Raw genomic sequence first — 16,183 nt, 5'->3', positions numbered from 1 at the left:
TATTTAAATCTAAATGGTAAGATCTCCAGGTTGAATTGTTTGCCACTTTCCTTGCCTCTTTTTGCAAACATAGGAACTTGCAGAAAACAGAAACAGGTTTGTACCCAAAATGCTAGTGAGTCATACTTATTTCATTCTAGTTTCTATCAGAATTGATTTTTCTCAAAAAAATTACTGCTACTGACAGGTATTTGATTTACTTGAATGAGCATTTTCAGTTTTCTAGGAACTCTCATTTTCTTTTTAACATAGTTCTTGAGATAGTACATGAATTAAAAGTTTGTTTTAGTGCCAGCCTCCCCCTTTTCTTTGGCTTGCCTAAAATAAGAATGAAAATCAAAGTGGCCTTGCAGAGAAGTTTTACTGGCTACCACAGATTTAAATAGAGTCGTGTTAAGATGAAAAATTAATTGTGGCATTAATTGAGCCACGAATAATTTGAAGTTTGGGGGAAGTTTTTTTTTTATTGGTTTGTTTCTATTATTTCTTTTAAAAATATAGTGTATATACTTTATCATATTTACTCTGTATGCTTTTGCTATTCCCTTATCCTTCCTTAGACCTTCCCTTTTGATCAGCATCAGAAAGTGGTTTTTAGGCCTGATGTCTCTAAGGACCTGGTTTGACTGTTCTTGTGATCTTGTATGTGTATGAGTGAGCAAGCATGCGTATATCTGTGTCTTCAGGTATTTGGATATTTATTGCTGAGTGCAAAGAAATCAGAAGGAAAGCAGTAAGATTTGATCCCTTACCCAGGAAGACATAAAAGATAAAGATCTTGAAACAGTGCAAGTGACAGGAACTAGATGCAAATGACGTTTTTCAAATATTGTGAAAAATGCTAAAAGCAGAGGAAAGAGTCTTCTGCTGTGGCTGGCAAAATGAAAATATTGTAAACAAAAGCAGACTAAGAATTCCCTTTTGTTCTAGGTTCTGTAGAGACCTATTCAGAAGAAAAGGCAAAAAAAATCAAGTCAGAATATGAAAAGAAACTCCAAGCCATGAATAAAGAACTGCAGAGACTTCAAACAGCTCAAAAGGAACATGCACGGTTGCTTAAGAATCAGTCTCAATATGAAAAGCAACTGAAGAAACTGCAGCAGGAGGTGACAGAGATGAAGAAAACTAAGGTATATTTCAGTATTTTTAAGTCTCTTACAATGAGTGTTTGTTCAGTGGAAGATGGATTGAGATCATCTCTGCGTTTATCCACTGGATAATTCTGTTCTTGCTGTCAGCTGCTCAAAAGACTGAAAACAGAAAAGATTTGAAGACTATGCTATTCCCGTGTGTGCACATGTGTGTGGGGAGCCCTTTTAGGATTAATGAACGGATATTACTGCATCAAACATGTGGAGAAGCTTGTGCTGCTTATTACTTGTTATTCAGCACTGAGTGAAAAAGACACATTAGATGGAGAAGGGAAATTGCTAAAAGCATGTAATATACTGAAAGATGGTAGTTTGGAGGGAAAAAAAAAAAACCTTTATATGGTGGGGACTGGGAATAGCACTTCAGTGCAAACAGCTTTTCTAAGTGATGACTTCTTCACAGGTTCGCCTGATGAAACAAATGAAAGAAGAGCAGGAGAAAGCTAGAATGACTGAATCTAGAAGAAATAGAGAAATTGCACAACTTAAAAAGGAGCAACGCAAACGAGAGGTGATTAAAGAGATAGAGAACTTTCATCTGGAATAAGTAGCTATTGTTAAGATGCGCATCCATTAGCCAGCATGTGCCCTGTGTAAATGTATTTACTGAGGCAGGCATGTACCTGTATAGTTTTGCCAGTCAAAATGCACATAATTTGACTTACGTGATAACTCTGTTCCTAGCTTCAAGTGATAAGTGCAACAGAAAATGGAAGACTTGCTGAATATGTACATCAGTGTTGTTTTATTAATGAATCTTTACAAAACTGTTGCTATCACCTTATTTGCATGCAAGTGGTCTTTTTGGTAGAGAATAACTATAGTGAAAAATGTACTGTCATTCTGTCCTAGAAAGAGCAAGAAACCATTCTGACTGGACCCTTCATGTCACAATATTTATGCAAACTTACATTAGTGTATAAAGTTGTTGTTTTTTTCTTTTCTTTTCTTTAATACAGTGATTCATTGTGGCAGAGAATGGAAGGAATATCATCTGTTGCTTTTGTTTTTTCCACAGCACCAGCTCAAGCTTCTGGAAGCTCAGAAGAGAAATCAAGAAGTAATCTTACGTCGCAAAACTGAAGAGGTACTGTGGTAAAACAATAACACATCATTGAAAGCAGAATAACACTGTGTTGCTGCAACTTAGAATGGAGTTTCAGGGTAATTGTGTCTTTTCGCTCTGTTTCAGGTCACAGCCCTTCGTCGGCAAGTAAGGCCTCTGTCTGATAAAGCAGCAGGAAAAGTAAGTCGAAAGCTGAGTCTGCCTGAGCATCCGATTCAGGAACCAAGTTCTAGCTCATCAGTTGAGCACGATGGCTCCAGAACAGCAGCACAGCAGAAGATGAGAATCCCTGTTGCAAGGGTTCAAGCGTTGTCTGTAACTGCAACAAATGGAACAGGGTAAGGATTAAAACTCTTTAGTACTTTCTTAAGAGAACTGGAAATTGCATGAGCTTTATAGCAGATATTCATGCTAATGGTACATATTGCAGTCATTGGTATTTTTCAGACTGCTGTCATGTAATGCTCATAAAACAGTCATTTTACCATTACCAAATATAATTTTCATTTTGTGGGCTTAAGTAAGCGTGGAATAATTTAAAATGACATTAAAGGATAAAGTGTATTAAGATGCACAAAATTTTCAAAATCCAGTTAATCTGTTTCAAAGAAATGTCCTTATGGGTCCAAGGCCCGTAATGTTCTTATTTTCAACAATAATCTTGTTGTAAAACCCAGTGTAATACATTAGCTTTACTGATGGGCTTCCACTGCAGCTTGAAGCACATTTTCTTGTTAAACAGGGAATGATTCTTTGGTGGCACTGAATTTCAAGATGCCGCAGTGCTGATACATTTTTTTTAACAAATGCTATAAATTTAAGTGTAGTAGAGTTCAGTGCAGGGTGCACATAGGTTTCTGGTGCATTTTGACAAACTGCAGGAAATTCTGCAAGAAATTTAAGTTGTTCCAGAAAAATATTCTGGCCTGATAGTTTCCCTCTTCAAGCCTGGACTACTTTAGACTTAGCTGTATGTTTCTCTTGAATTTATAACAGAAAGAAATATCAGCGGAAAGCAGTGACAACCCGAGTTTATTCCTCAAAGGCAGCCAGGATGAAGTGGCAGTTACTTGAACGCAGAGTGACTGATATCATCATGCAGAGGATGACCATTTCCAATATGGAGGCAGATATGAACAGGTTACTTACGGTGGGTGACCTACTATGGACTATTGGCTATGTGGTCATATTAAATAAAGAGTAGTTTATTTACATTTGTTGTAAATATATTGCTGGGATGGTGGCATAGGCAAAGTGACTTGGAATCCCTTGCAGGCAATGAAGAAGCTTTTAACTCTAGTAAGCATTTGGAGATGGGCTTTCTGTGCTTAGTAAAGAAAAACACATTAATGGGATCATGTGTAAATATATTAAAATATTTACCTGTAAAATTTCTTTGTTCACATAGAAATAATAAAATATAATAATAAAATATAATTTTATTATATTATATTATATTTTATTAAATTATATAATAAAATATAATAAAAATAATGACGTGCTAGTTAAATTTTAAGAAGGAAAAGAAAACAGAATAAGGGCACTTAAGTGCTCTAAGTGTTTACTAATTTTTATGTCATATTATATCTTTGGGGAAAATAGCAACGTGAAGAGCTTACAAAAAGAAGAGAAAAACTTTCAAAGAAAAGGGAGAAGCTCATCAAGGATGGGGGTGGCAGTGAAGCAGATAGAAATGTCCAAAATATAAACGAAGAGATGGAATCACTAACTGCAAATATAGACTACATTAATGACAGCATTTCTGACTGCCAAGCAAACATCATGCAAATGGAAGAAGCAAAGGTAGGTCAAATATTAATTGAAATAATGGAAAGACTGAAAACAAAAAACAACTGTGTTAGCCTTGAATCTGTTTCTGTTTAGAAACAAAATTTGTTTTGGTTGTATAAAGGAACTGGAAGTTGGTGAAAAATTAAGTGAAGCCTGAAATGAAGGATGTAAATGCAACTGGACCTTCAGGTCTGAGTTTTAGTGTTGATACCATAATGCAAGTTAATACACAAAGTGTTTAAACATTGAAATTGATGCCTTCTATTCTGCTGGTATCATATTAATGTAATTCTTGGGACCAAAAGTTACCAGCTTTTATCCTCTTCCTGCAGCAGTAGATATACTTCTAGTCCCTTGTGTTGTTTTCATATGGTTTAAATATACATAAGTAGTTTTGTATGTTAGCATTTATGTCAATTACTTTTATTACCTATTGCCCTTTAGTAAATTTCCAATTATGGAACAATGGCTTTCTGTAACTAAGGAGGCTTTTCAGTTGAAGTTGCTTGTTTAGGACTGACCTCAGACAGACATCCTCCCTTATTAAGTTACTATTATGATTGATGTAAAGCAGTGAAATGTGAAAATTTGTAATGTGCATCGTAACATACATGATCTAGCAGGAGGAAGCCACCAGATACAGTCTCTTAGATCCCTCAGTGCGTGGTAATATGAAGTCTGAACTGTAAGACTTAACCACTGTTTTTACATAGCAGTCTTTGAGTTCTCCCTCTGTCACCTTGGCCTAATTTGTGCATTAAAGCATGTTGTGTTACCAGTAGCTCTTACTGTTTTATTTGCATCAGGATTTCTTGAATTTTGGACAGTGTAGTGCAAGGTTACAGGACTTTATACTGACAATAAAATAGTGAACACAAAAGACTTCTTAATTCCTAAGGGTACCCGAGTGCTTAATACTGACTGAGAATAATCAGAAGAAAAATAATGAGAAGACTAGGGGGAGAAGTCTTCAAATACACAAAGGGAGCAGAGACTAAAGAAATAAATTTCTTTCTGTATCCACTGTGAATAGCTTAGAAAGGAAGTGTATGAGTTACAGATTAGTAAGAGTTTTCTAACAGGAAATAAATGAAAGAATTGGAAGGCTGCAGAGTCTGTACAATGGAATATTTTGGTGGATAGTTTGGAAAAAAAAGACTGTCAGGCATAGTTTAGAGGTAGCCAAGGGAATAATTGGGCAATACTGGAGCATCCGCACTGTTTCTATTTTCTATGAGTAAGAAATTATTAAGTAATTACAAAAATGCATTTTTTTCCTTACCACCTGACTCTTTTATTGGTGCACGTGTAGGAAGAGGGAGAGACCTTGGATGTAACAGCAGTGATTAATGCTTGCACTTTGACAGAAGCTCGATATTTGCTTGATCACTTCCTCACGATGGGTATCAATAAGGTAATGTAGCAAGCGAAATGTGTGTGTGTCAGAACTGTGCCATGTATCAGGAGCAGAGCTGTGCTGACAGAAAGGCTGGCTAACTTAAATTTACACCTGTGGAAAGTAAGCCAGACCTAACAAAGCAGGTCAGCACTACTGAGTCATGCTGGTTCTCAGTGTGGAGGCCCTTGAGATCCATTGTCAGCTTCAACCCGTTTGGTGTTTTGTTAATCCCCAGAAGAGGCCACTTCATTCTACAAAAATATAGTGCTGTTAAAAGAACTACATGAGGTAATTAGCATCAAATAAATAATGTATTTCCATGTTTTCCAACAAGCTCCTAATAAATGCTCAGGACGTTCTCTTTAAAGACTGGCTCAGCTCAGCGACTTTCTTAAGAATGTGAGCCTTTTTTAAAACAATTGTTTTAAGGTAGGATAATATAACGTTGCATGGCACACTTTGGTGAGACTTCTGCTTTTGAGTAGAGCAAGATGGGCTTTTCTTAAAGCTTTGGGAAATAATACTTTCAAAATGAGTAATTGGCAGTTTATAACCATGTGCACACATGTATCACATGCTCTAGCGGCTTCTTTTCTTTGTGTTTGGAGGCCATGCTCAATGACACGGAATTGAGTGAAAGATTTCGGGACTATTGAAATGAACTTTGAGCCAGTCCCAGTGGCTAATTCTGCCTTCTTGATTCACTACTATGGTGACTAAGGTAGTCTAAAAAGTTTGAGAACAAAACAAGAAGAAACCTGGGAAGAAAATTCCCATAACCACATTGGCTTTTGCAAAATTTGTTTTGTCAGCCCTTAGTTGGGTTGAATGCATACCTGATTCCTTGCAACAGGATATATGAGAGAGGAGTCTCTGACTTTCTCTGTTAACAATTTCTCCTTTCAATTAACAGTAAAACGTTGCATTATGTGAAGGACTTTCTTGCAAAATTGATCATGCACGCTTTCTGTTTTGTTTCCACATGCAAAATGTGTCTATTGAAACATGCCTATTGTTTTAGTTCGGATAAAATAAGAATCAAATCTTTGTCCATAGTACTATACTTTCTTAATTGGTAGCGCTTGGTCATCTTCTATCCTGCAAGCACTTCAGAAGATGCTTTGTACCTTCACCTTTCAAATTCTCTTCTATTTGGAAAGTCTTTCCTCTAAATTTCCCTGGCTACACTTTCTTCAGCTAAAAAAGCCCCACTAAACCAGGGGTCTAGGGAATTTTCTTTAAAATGGATTCTCTCTTAAGTTAGACTGAGAGATCTTCTGGCAAAAGCTGCATGTGCAACGAGTAATTCTGTAGGAAAGATTACTGTTCTGATTTTGCTTTATTACAGAGTATCATAGGTAATAGATTAAAAAAAATAATAATAATAAAAGGGTACTGTAGTGATGTGTGAAAAAATTAAGGTGTTAATTTTCATGTGCTTTTTGGTCTTGAATAAGCATGAGAAATCTACGAATTATACTTGGGATTCATATCCAAGTTAACCTCTGGATGCATATTTACAAGGAAGAGTCTGAGGATCACAAGTTGACTCTTAATCTTTTAGTTAACATCTGAACTTTAGGGTGTGAAAGAAAGGTTACGTGTTTTTTGTATTCATAGTTTTTAAAAATTTGGGGCAATTCTTCTTTTCTAAACAAAGGTGTTGTGACAAAACGTCATTGTTTTTGTTTGTTTTCTTTCGTAGGGTCTCCAAGCAGCTCAGAAAGAAGCTCAGATTAAAGTTCTTGAGGGGCGCCTTAAGCAGACCGAAATCACTAGTGCTACTCAAAACCAACTGCTGTTTCATATGCTGAAAGAGAAAGCTGAGTTAAATCCTGAACTTGATGCTTTGCTGGGTCATGCTTTGCAAGGTAATTTTGTCATCTTATATTCTGAGCTGTCAGCTGCATGTCATGTTTGCCTTTCATGCATGCTGTACTGGGCATTCTAGGCTGTTTCTTTTCTGAATAGATGCTGTATTTTAACATATTAAATTTAAACTCTATTTCACAATTGATGTGCATGTATGTCATTTTTAAGTATATCCACTCAGCAGTGAAATGTAGGAAATAAGCTTTTTATTATCGAGATCTTTAAAATTCAAATAATCTGTCTGTTATTTTTATAAAAGATTGCATTTACAATTTGATGTCTTTTTAACATTTGAATGTGAAATTCTAAACATATAATCCTGTTCAATCATCGTACGTTAGTGATTTTGAAAGTGGCATTGTATGTCTGTTACGGCATCTATTCTACTTCTCGTGAGATGATATTAAGAAAAAATATAGAGTACATTTGGGTACTTATGTTTTATTTCTATTTATAAATGGATATGTTTTGATTGGAGTGTTGCTTTTGTTTCCTTGTTGCTGTTATTACACAGACCTAGATAGCATACCGCTGGGTAAGTATGTTTAGCTTTCTGTGTACTGTACAGCTGCATGAGTTACTAATTCATTCATGTTCACTAACTGGTGCGTCTTAGAATTTGTGAGTGTGTGAAGTTTGCATGAACTACTCTGTAAATGTACTCGTTACCATGAGCTTACAGAGCATTCCTCCTTTCTGAAACCCCCATAGCTTCACGTTAGGTTTGGTACATAAGTGAACGCAGAAAGCAGAGCTGTATTTCAATTTTATGACTTACTGTCTGTCAACCTTTAATATTCAGACTACATAAGGCTATGTTATGCTATATTACCACTATAGCTGTGATAAATTCTACCTTTTTTCTGAAAAAAAAAAAAAAAGTTCTTAATGCAGTTCATTTTTAACCTAGTTTATTTTGTAATGTAAATATTTTACAGAATGGAGCTTTTTTCTCACTTTTTTTTTTCGATTGGGTTTAGTTATTGACTTCACTAACTTTGAGGAGATAAATCTTTTTTTGTTGTTGCTTCTAAATTATTCCGAAGAAAACAACACTCACTCTCTCAGCTCCTATACTTCCAGTCGTGAATTTGGCTATGTTTGAAACCTGAAAGAAATATTCCTGATGTCAGCTTGTTTTGTATCATCCAGTGTTACTTCTAATCCCATTAAGGTGTCCTGTGCTAGTCTGCATAGGCATCTGAAACATTTCATATGTACAGGACTGTCTTAAAGTGTATAGATCATCATAGGTATAAGCCAGTGAGAACAATTACAGCTTTGCCAGTGTCTCGACAGATGACACCTGCTGATGATCTGTGTTAGGGCATGTTGCTGCATTTGGCTAGTATTTCCTCAGAAACATCAGTGGTTATTAGTATTGTAGTTTGTCTAGAATAGCCCCTTTCTTGTGTGTGTTTGTGTGTGTGCGTTCACCCCTGTTGTTGTGAGAGCAGTGCTTCTCCAGCTAGGATGTTAGCACTGCATTTTCTTTTAGCTCTGGACAGGCTTTCACTTGTTAACAGCATCTGGAGCATTCTTTTGAAAAGACTTGTTAAATGCATTGAAACGGTAGCTCTACTGTGAAAATTTTTGTAGAGTATATACCATTAAAGAAGCTTTTTAACACTTTGCAAGCATGAACTGAGGCTTTTAAAACACTTAAGCCACTCAGGACTGTGTTAACACTTTTTAGGAAGGAAACTTCACTGGATGTACCTTAAACTGAATACACCATACTAACCTCAGTCCACACAGAAATCCACACTGTTGATGGTCTGTGTTTTGTAGATCACTAGTGGTTAAACCTTTTGGGCTGCACACAGTTCAGAAGCTGTTGAAGTGAGGCTTTGAGGCTGGTGACTGGGACTCTTGTGCAGGGGCTCCCTGGTAGTCAGACACGATTCCCAAGGGTGGAAGTGTGGGTGGCAGAGACCAATTTCAACAGCTCAGGGGGAAGACCTCTCAGCCTCATCCCTAACAGAGTAGTTGCACCTTCAGGGTGCTGATCATGGTGCTGATCATCAGCTGCTTGTGAAACGCTCCCTTGATGCCTTCTTTCAGCTCTGCAATCTGTAAGTTCTTAGCCGCTTGAACACAGTTGGCTTGAAGAAGTTGGGGTGTTCCCAAGTGTAGTTGCGTACCTGCGTTCAAATGGAGCCTGAAGAAAAAGTTTCGATCTGCAGTGAACTGCATCACAGGCTCAGATTTTTACCTACAGAACGAGCTTTTTATGCACACCTACCTTGGGTGCAGATGAACTCTTCGTGCTTGTGAAGAGTTAGCATGGCCACAAAGCGAAACGTTGCTGGAGTGACTCCTTCCTGAAGCAGTGGGAGCTGCTTTTCCTTCCCACCTGTGACAGCCGGACATTCCTGGTTGGGGCTCACAGCCGTGTGTGTGCAGATCTTGAAAGAGCAGGTTAAAAGTCGTCTCCACTGGATTAAAAGTGCTGGTGTGGCACATTTCAGTACAAATTGTACTGGCACTGTTCAGTTGTCTCTACATGAGGACGAAGACCTCATCGTGAAGCCATCAGCAAAGCTCTGCACTGGTCTTACCGATTATCAGCAGTTCTGTCTCCTGCTCCTCACAAGCAGTACTTCCTTTTGCTAACCTTATTGTTCCTTTCATCTCCTCTTGCTCAGGCCTTCCTGGAGAATCTTACTCTTCTGTCTCTTTGCATTTCTTCTTGTTTTTGTGCACTGGTTTTTACCTGGGGGCTTCCCACAGTCTTCCTGTGATGAATTGCAGATAAACCCAAGAAAACCATTACTACAACGCATCAGGTCATGTGAGTGCGAGCCCACAAGTAAAATCCCATTTTCTGTGGCAATCCCATGCTTTCTACTTTTACAAGTAACACCAAAGTTGATCACAAGCCCTTTATGAGAAGTGCATGAGGTAACATCATCACAATAATGAAATAAAATGCATTTATTTTACTGTTGTTGCTTTGGTTCCTTGCTGGGGGGAACAGTGCTCCAGATCTTATCTGCAGAAGACACCCAGTAATAACATATATATGAAAGATTCAGTGTGGGCTCAAACCCAGGATGGAAAAACAACAACAAAAAACAACTGTTCTATGAGTTTTAACAGTGTAACCCTGAATACCTCTGAAGTGCATTGTTGGAGCTGGTATTAGATTGATGTATGTTTTAAGCTTTTTCAGGAAACATTTTTAGATTTAGTGTACACAAGAAGGCAGCATTTTCCCTCTCATTCTTTCTTCTGAGAATTCAACTGGAGATTATATATTTTTCCTGCCTTTCTCCAAAGCATGAACTTGCATTTAAAATATATGCATGGACAAACCTATTTTGATGTGGGTACCAAATGTATTAATGCTGTGTGTTACAAATGGTATCTGCTTTCTGGCAGAGATAAGTAAATACCCTTAGAGCATCTCTAATAATAAAGAAGAGATTTAGTGGAATGTCATCAGAACGTTATTTAATCCTTACAATTTCACGTGTGTGTTCAAAAATAAGAGACTTGCAGGAATTTAATACCCATATCCTTAAGCTATACTTTGAATTATCACTAGAATAGCATGCAAGTAAAGGATTTTTTCTCCTGGCAGTTTGGAATTGATTGTACACATGCCCTGGACTGGTTGTTTTAGCCTGATGTTTTGCATGCAGACATGCTAATCTGATGTTTGATAGCGTAACAGTGTGTGCCATGCATGCTGGTTTTGTCTTTTGTGCACAGGCATTAATATGCATTTTACCTCAGGAGCATTTCTACTGAACAGCTTCTTTTCACAGTTACCTTCAGTGCAATTAGTATCTTTAGAAGCAGGCCCATAGTATTAAATGGTGGCATCATCCTGTTTTGAAACCGATATGCTTACATACTAACAAAGTGCTTGCTTCTTGTCAGGCTGATGCTGCCATTCTGCATAAACTGGAGCTGAGCCTCAGCTCACTAGCTAGATTAAAATGCATTTTATTTTATTTTATTTTATTTTATTTTATTTTATTTTATTTTATTTTATTTTATTTTATTTTATTTTATTTTATTTTATTTTATTTTATTTTATTTTAACAGATTTGATTCTGTCTTGGAGCAGGATGATCACAAAAAGGAAGTGGAACAAGCATCCTTGCTGTCCATTGACTAGCATCTTTTTTTCGATGTCTTGCAGTTAATCTGCTTTGCTTTTCTTCTTTCTTTCTTCCAGATCTCCTACAATTTCTATTTCTCTGTCAACCATGTTGCTCTACTACAATAGAGGACCACATCTGGCACTGTATGCCAAGATGTATGATTTCCTTAAGCTGTGTGAAAGACCTTAGGAAACTTTATGAATGAAAAAATCAAAAATGAAAATAAATTAGGGAAAAGAAAAAACAGGAGGATTCAATGGGAAATGACTGGCAAATAGGGATTTAGAAAATCTCTTGACTACCTTTCATATATGCCGTTCATCTACATTCAACATTATCTGAAATGTTGTGTACAGTAATAAAGCCTGGATGTCCTGATGTGGATGAACAGGCTAACATTATTCTTTTGGTAATTTTCTAGAAAATTTGGAAGATAGTACTGATGAGGATGCCCCATTGCATAGTCCCGGGACGGAAGGAAGGTGAGCAAACTGGATCTGGTTCTAGAAAGGAAGCTGTCACTTCCTCTTTTTGCAACACATTATGTACCCATTAGAAGATACCTGTGATGTGGTTTCCTTCCACATTGCCTACCAATTCCCTAGGAAGAAGGATGAAATAAAAAATGCACATTCTGCAAAGATACAGCTGTTTTCTTGCTAACTGTGCTGTAATTTCTCTTTTAGTTCATTGTCTTCAGATCTTTTGAAGCTTTGTGGTGAAGTCAAACCCAAAAGCAAGGTAGGCAGTACAATAATAATAATAATTTATACTTTAATGGCAGTTTCTGGGGGATGCTATTGCATTGCTCGAGAGACATTAATGAGTGAAGACATACAGAAGGTGAGCTGAAGCACTGTTCATGTGATTCATATGTGATGTGCTTTTGCTTAATATTCCCCTCTGAGAAGCAATGATAAAAGTGTATTGTCTTTCAATGTCTCGTGTCTGAATTTTTACAGTTTAGGAAGATTACTAGCACTCCAAACTGGAGTAGATTTGTAGTTTAGTATTACTGAGGCTGCAGTTTAATGCCAGGGGGAATTGGAAACATGATTTCTTTTTTTTTTTAACTATTTTTTTCATTATTATTTGCTTCTATGGTCATAGGAGCGTAAAGGATGTTTATAAGCAAATAGAAGTTTGTCCTTCAGGTTCTTAATTAAAGCTGGCATTGGAGGTATATATCTAGTTTGGCTGCAGTTTAATATTAACAGGAGTGGGAACTGGAAACGTGTACTGTTTGTGATTTGCTTCTGTGGTCACAGGAGCATAAAGCAAATTTGTAAAGTAAGTACAAGTCTATCCTCCATGCTTTGAACTGCAGTTGACTTTAGAGGAACATATCTAGGTTGGTGTTTCATTACTGATAGTGTCTCTTGGCTTCACAGCTCTTTGGGTAGGTAAACTGTTACTTTAATCTGAAAATGTTGGTATGAAGTAAACGTAATTTTTGTAAGGGCTATGTTTAGGCTGGACCTTTGTCTTCCCTAGTGGCCTTTCTTTCCAAGAGGAATTGGTCTAAATTTCACAGCAGCAGGTTAAACACATAGAGCGTATGGTCAATTCCAAGAATGACCACGTTGCATAAAGCTTGGCACCTTTCTGAAGTTCTCTGCTGTTTTCCAACTGTTGAAATGCTGAGTGAATATTAATTCATCTTGGCTTGAATTACTTCTGAATTGATATAAACTAAGTAGCAGATGTTTTTACATCATAAGAAGCATCAGTGTAAGAAGTTACTCCAATATTATTGTAGTTATTTAAATTCATATTTTGCTTTTTTTCTGCTGCTTTATAACATTTCATTTAGTTAAACCTTAGGAGAATAATGTTGCACTCTTGTAGTATTGATAGGCACTTGTAACTGGTTTCCAAGGATATCCTTTCAAACAGTTGTCAAATCAATGTTTCATGCTGTTGAACTTGACTTGCCTCCTCTGAAATCATTTGGAAGGGTACAGGTGAGCTCCTTGATTTAGTTTCCAAAGGTAGTTGCCAAGTGATTTGAGGGGGATGCTGATTACCAGCTAATTATAATCTTAAACGTAAGCGCTCTTGACACATCCTAGGAAATGTTTAAGTTGCAACTTGCTTTCTGTTTGTCTGCAGGCCCGCCGGAGGACCACTACCCAGATGGAATTGCTGTACGCAGATAGCAGCGATTTAGTCTCTGACACTAGTGCTGCAGGCTCCACTTTGCCTGGCCCTCTTGCACCTGCTGCAGAAACCCAAGAAAGTGGGGTGACTGCTGACACAAATGATACTGCTGCTAGGGACAGAGAGTTTATTCCCCCACCATCTGGCTTACCTTCTAAGATAGGCAGCATGTAAGTTTGGCCATGCTGTACTAATTATTCTTTGCTTCTTAGAAGTGCATGTTGCCAATTTCTTGTAATCTGTTATTTTAACTTTACAAGGGAGGTTGATATACTCAAGCTTACTAAATACTGACAAAGCCCTTCCTTCTTTTTCTGCCATCACCACTCTAGAAGGTAGAAATGCACTGTTATATGTAATTTGTTTCCAAGCTTCTATTAAGTTGTTCTGTCATAGTGAAATTACTGTAGCCTTGTTTCTAAATAGTGGGAAAAATGGACCCAGTACCTTGGATATTTTGTTTTACTCATACCATAGGAAATTCACTTTCTAGGGAGATAGCAGGAAATCTGCTTAAATCAGCAGAGTTTAAAAAACAAAACAAACAAACAAAAAATCCCACCACAAAGCAGCAACAATAAAAACTTTAAATAATGTGGTAATAGTATCTGTGTGTGGTCCTAACTGTCAGGTAAAATCTTCTTGTGAGACATTTTGTGTGGACCATGCTTAAACTGAAGAAGTCTATACATTAATGGAGCATCCAAGTGTAAAGTTGAAACAAACATGTTAAAATCCTAAACTAAAAATGTTATATTTGTCGTTTTACTCTGGGGCCAGGAGGTCTTGTGCACTCTAGTGTGTGCTTTTTTTCATTTTTCTTGTTGTTTGTTTTAAAACTACCAATATCACTGCTGGTTATCAGCCGTTCACTGCTAGAGACCATTTTCTTGCCTCCCCCCCCCCCCTTTTTTTTTTTTTAAGGTACTAGCTTCTATATTCTGCAAACTCATGCGTAAACTGTATGCACTTGCCATATTCAACGATATGGAAAAACTGTCCCATACCCATCTTCATGTTACAGATGCTGGAATTAGGCATCTTTCACTATCCATCTGTCCTATTTGCATAATGTTTTTACAGCAATCTCCATCTAATGTACACTTGCAATTTGTATTATTTCTACTGTATATTTCTAGCATGTGCTTGAGGTGGCAAACATGAACAGTAAAACACTGCTGACAGCAATTATTAACCCATGCTGATGGCTTCAGTGCATTTTACAAGTTGAGTCTGCTTGAAAATAATGCTCTTGGGGGGTTAAGACAGGTGAAGAAACCCACTTATTTCAGCAGTTAGTGTGAGATCACTAGGGACTCTTGAAGCTTCAAGATTTAAAACGTCAAGTGTTATGGCCTGGCATCCAAGACTCAGGTAATACCACCTTTTGCCTCACTCCATCTGCTAGAATGCATCCATTTGTGTAAGCGAAGCTTGCACAAGGCAAAACGGATCTCTTCTAAACACTGTATTCTGTGAGCATTAGACAGCGTGCTGCAGTAAATCGATTCAGTCAGTAGCAGGCCTCACTTATTTTGGTTTGCTATTGTTCATGTTTTGGCAGATAAATGATCAAAAATGGCCACAATCAGTCTGTAGTGATGTGCTCGCTGTAACATAAAGGCTTTTTTCATAACCAGAGCTCAGTCTACTTTCAACAGTATTGCTGTTTTTGCTGGTCACTGGTTGTTGTTGACAAAAGGTTGTCTTTGTAAGACATCTGGCCTTCTTATTTGGGCCTGTAGTGCTTGTTATCTGTTGTAATAAGCTACATTCTTCTGAGGCAAAGTGTCATCTTACCTGCAATAAACATTATCTCCCTTGTGCCTCTTATGTGGCATTCAGGGATGTAGAATTGGTAACAGTGATCCAAAACATGCATTCTCTGGAAGTAACAGATAATTTTATACTTAAGTGCAAAGTTAGGTGTCTGCATATGCACAAACTGCTGTGGAACCCCCTTGGTTTTCTCAGTTCTGTGGTGATTCAGAGAGTAACCAAAATGCACACAGACAACACTGAGTCCAACAGCCACTTTTGGTTAGAATTCTGCTTATAGGGACAGCCAGTGCTGTTGTCCTTTGAGACTCCTACCTCAGCTCCATCACAGCATGATGGTCTCCTGTAGGTCTTGTGTTATATTTTCCATTTTTCTGTTCAGGTGTCTGTGATATCCTGGGAAATATAAAGGGATACTTGAAACCTGTAGTTAGGTGTCTATCTTGTGCTTTTACATCTTTTACATTCAGGTTATCAATAGGATGCACCTGTGGTGTGTTTTTTTTTTTTTTTTTTTTTTTTTTTAATCTGTGTTCATTCCTGGAAGACTACATTTTTATACTACCTGAATTTCCAGGGTTTCAAACAGGATTCATTATACAATCATGCTTTTTACACCCTCTTCTGAGCTCCATCACTGTGGAGCCAGAGATGGATCACTCAAGGCGCAGGTAGAGAGTAAGCAAGAAGGAGCTGGCTCCATGTCTGGCTGTGGAGGCCACTGATGCGAGTCAGAGGAGCTTGGGTTCTGGGTTCTGGTGTGGCTTATTTAACATACTAGCTGCACAGTAGGCATGTAGGCAATCAAGGCAGGGGAAACTAAAGCTCAAGTTTGTTATCCTTGTTGAAA

General features: G+C 37.5%; 1 protein-coding gene across 8 annotated transcripts in view; it reads left to right on the top strand.

Annotated features, from left to right (window-relative positions):
- KIF21A (kinesin family member 21A) overlaps positions 1–16,183 on the top strand; it is an 89,227-nt gene that overhangs the window by 53,772 nt on the left and 19,272 nt on the right. For 5 of the 8 annotated variants that reach the window (XM_084297613.1, XM_084297618.1, XM_084297611.1 and 2 more), the window contains 12 exons: positions 931–1,130; positions 1,555–1,662; positions 2,170–2,238; positions 2,344–2,555; positions 3,214–3,367; positions 3,820–4,020; positions 5,321–5,422; positions 7,113–7,278; positions 7,794–7,814; positions 11,816–11,876; positions 12,081–12,135; positions 13,507–13,724. In XM_084297613.1, the coding sequence (XP_084153739.1) occupies positions 931–1,130; positions 1,555–1,662; positions 2,170–2,238; positions 2,344–2,555; positions 3,214–3,367; positions 3,820–4,020; positions 5,321–5,422; positions 7,113–7,278; positions 7,794–7,814; positions 11,816–11,876; positions 12,081–12,135; positions 13,507–13,724 (1,567 nt within the window). The remainder of the gene's footprint in view (positions 1–930; positions 1,131–1,554; positions 1,663–2,169; positions 2,239–2,343; positions 2,556–3,213; positions 3,368–3,819; positions 4,021–5,320; positions 5,423–7,112; positions 7,279–7,793; positions 7,815–11,815; positions 11,877–12,080; positions 12,136–13,506; positions 13,725–16,183) is intronic. The other 3 variants (XM_084297615.1, XM_084297612.1, XM_084297616.1) reach the window with 2 other exon arrangements.

The sequence above is a fragment of the Netta rufina genome (genome assembly GCF_964035555.1).
Source record: "Netta rufina genome assembly, chromosome: 1".
In the NCBI taxonomy this organism is placed as follows: domain Eukaryota; kingdom Metazoa; phylum Chordata; class Aves; order Anseriformes; family Anatidae; genus Netta; species Netta rufina.
The sequence above is the reverse complement of the archived record's forward strand: the minus strand, read 5'-3'. Positions and strand labels throughout refer to the sequence as shown.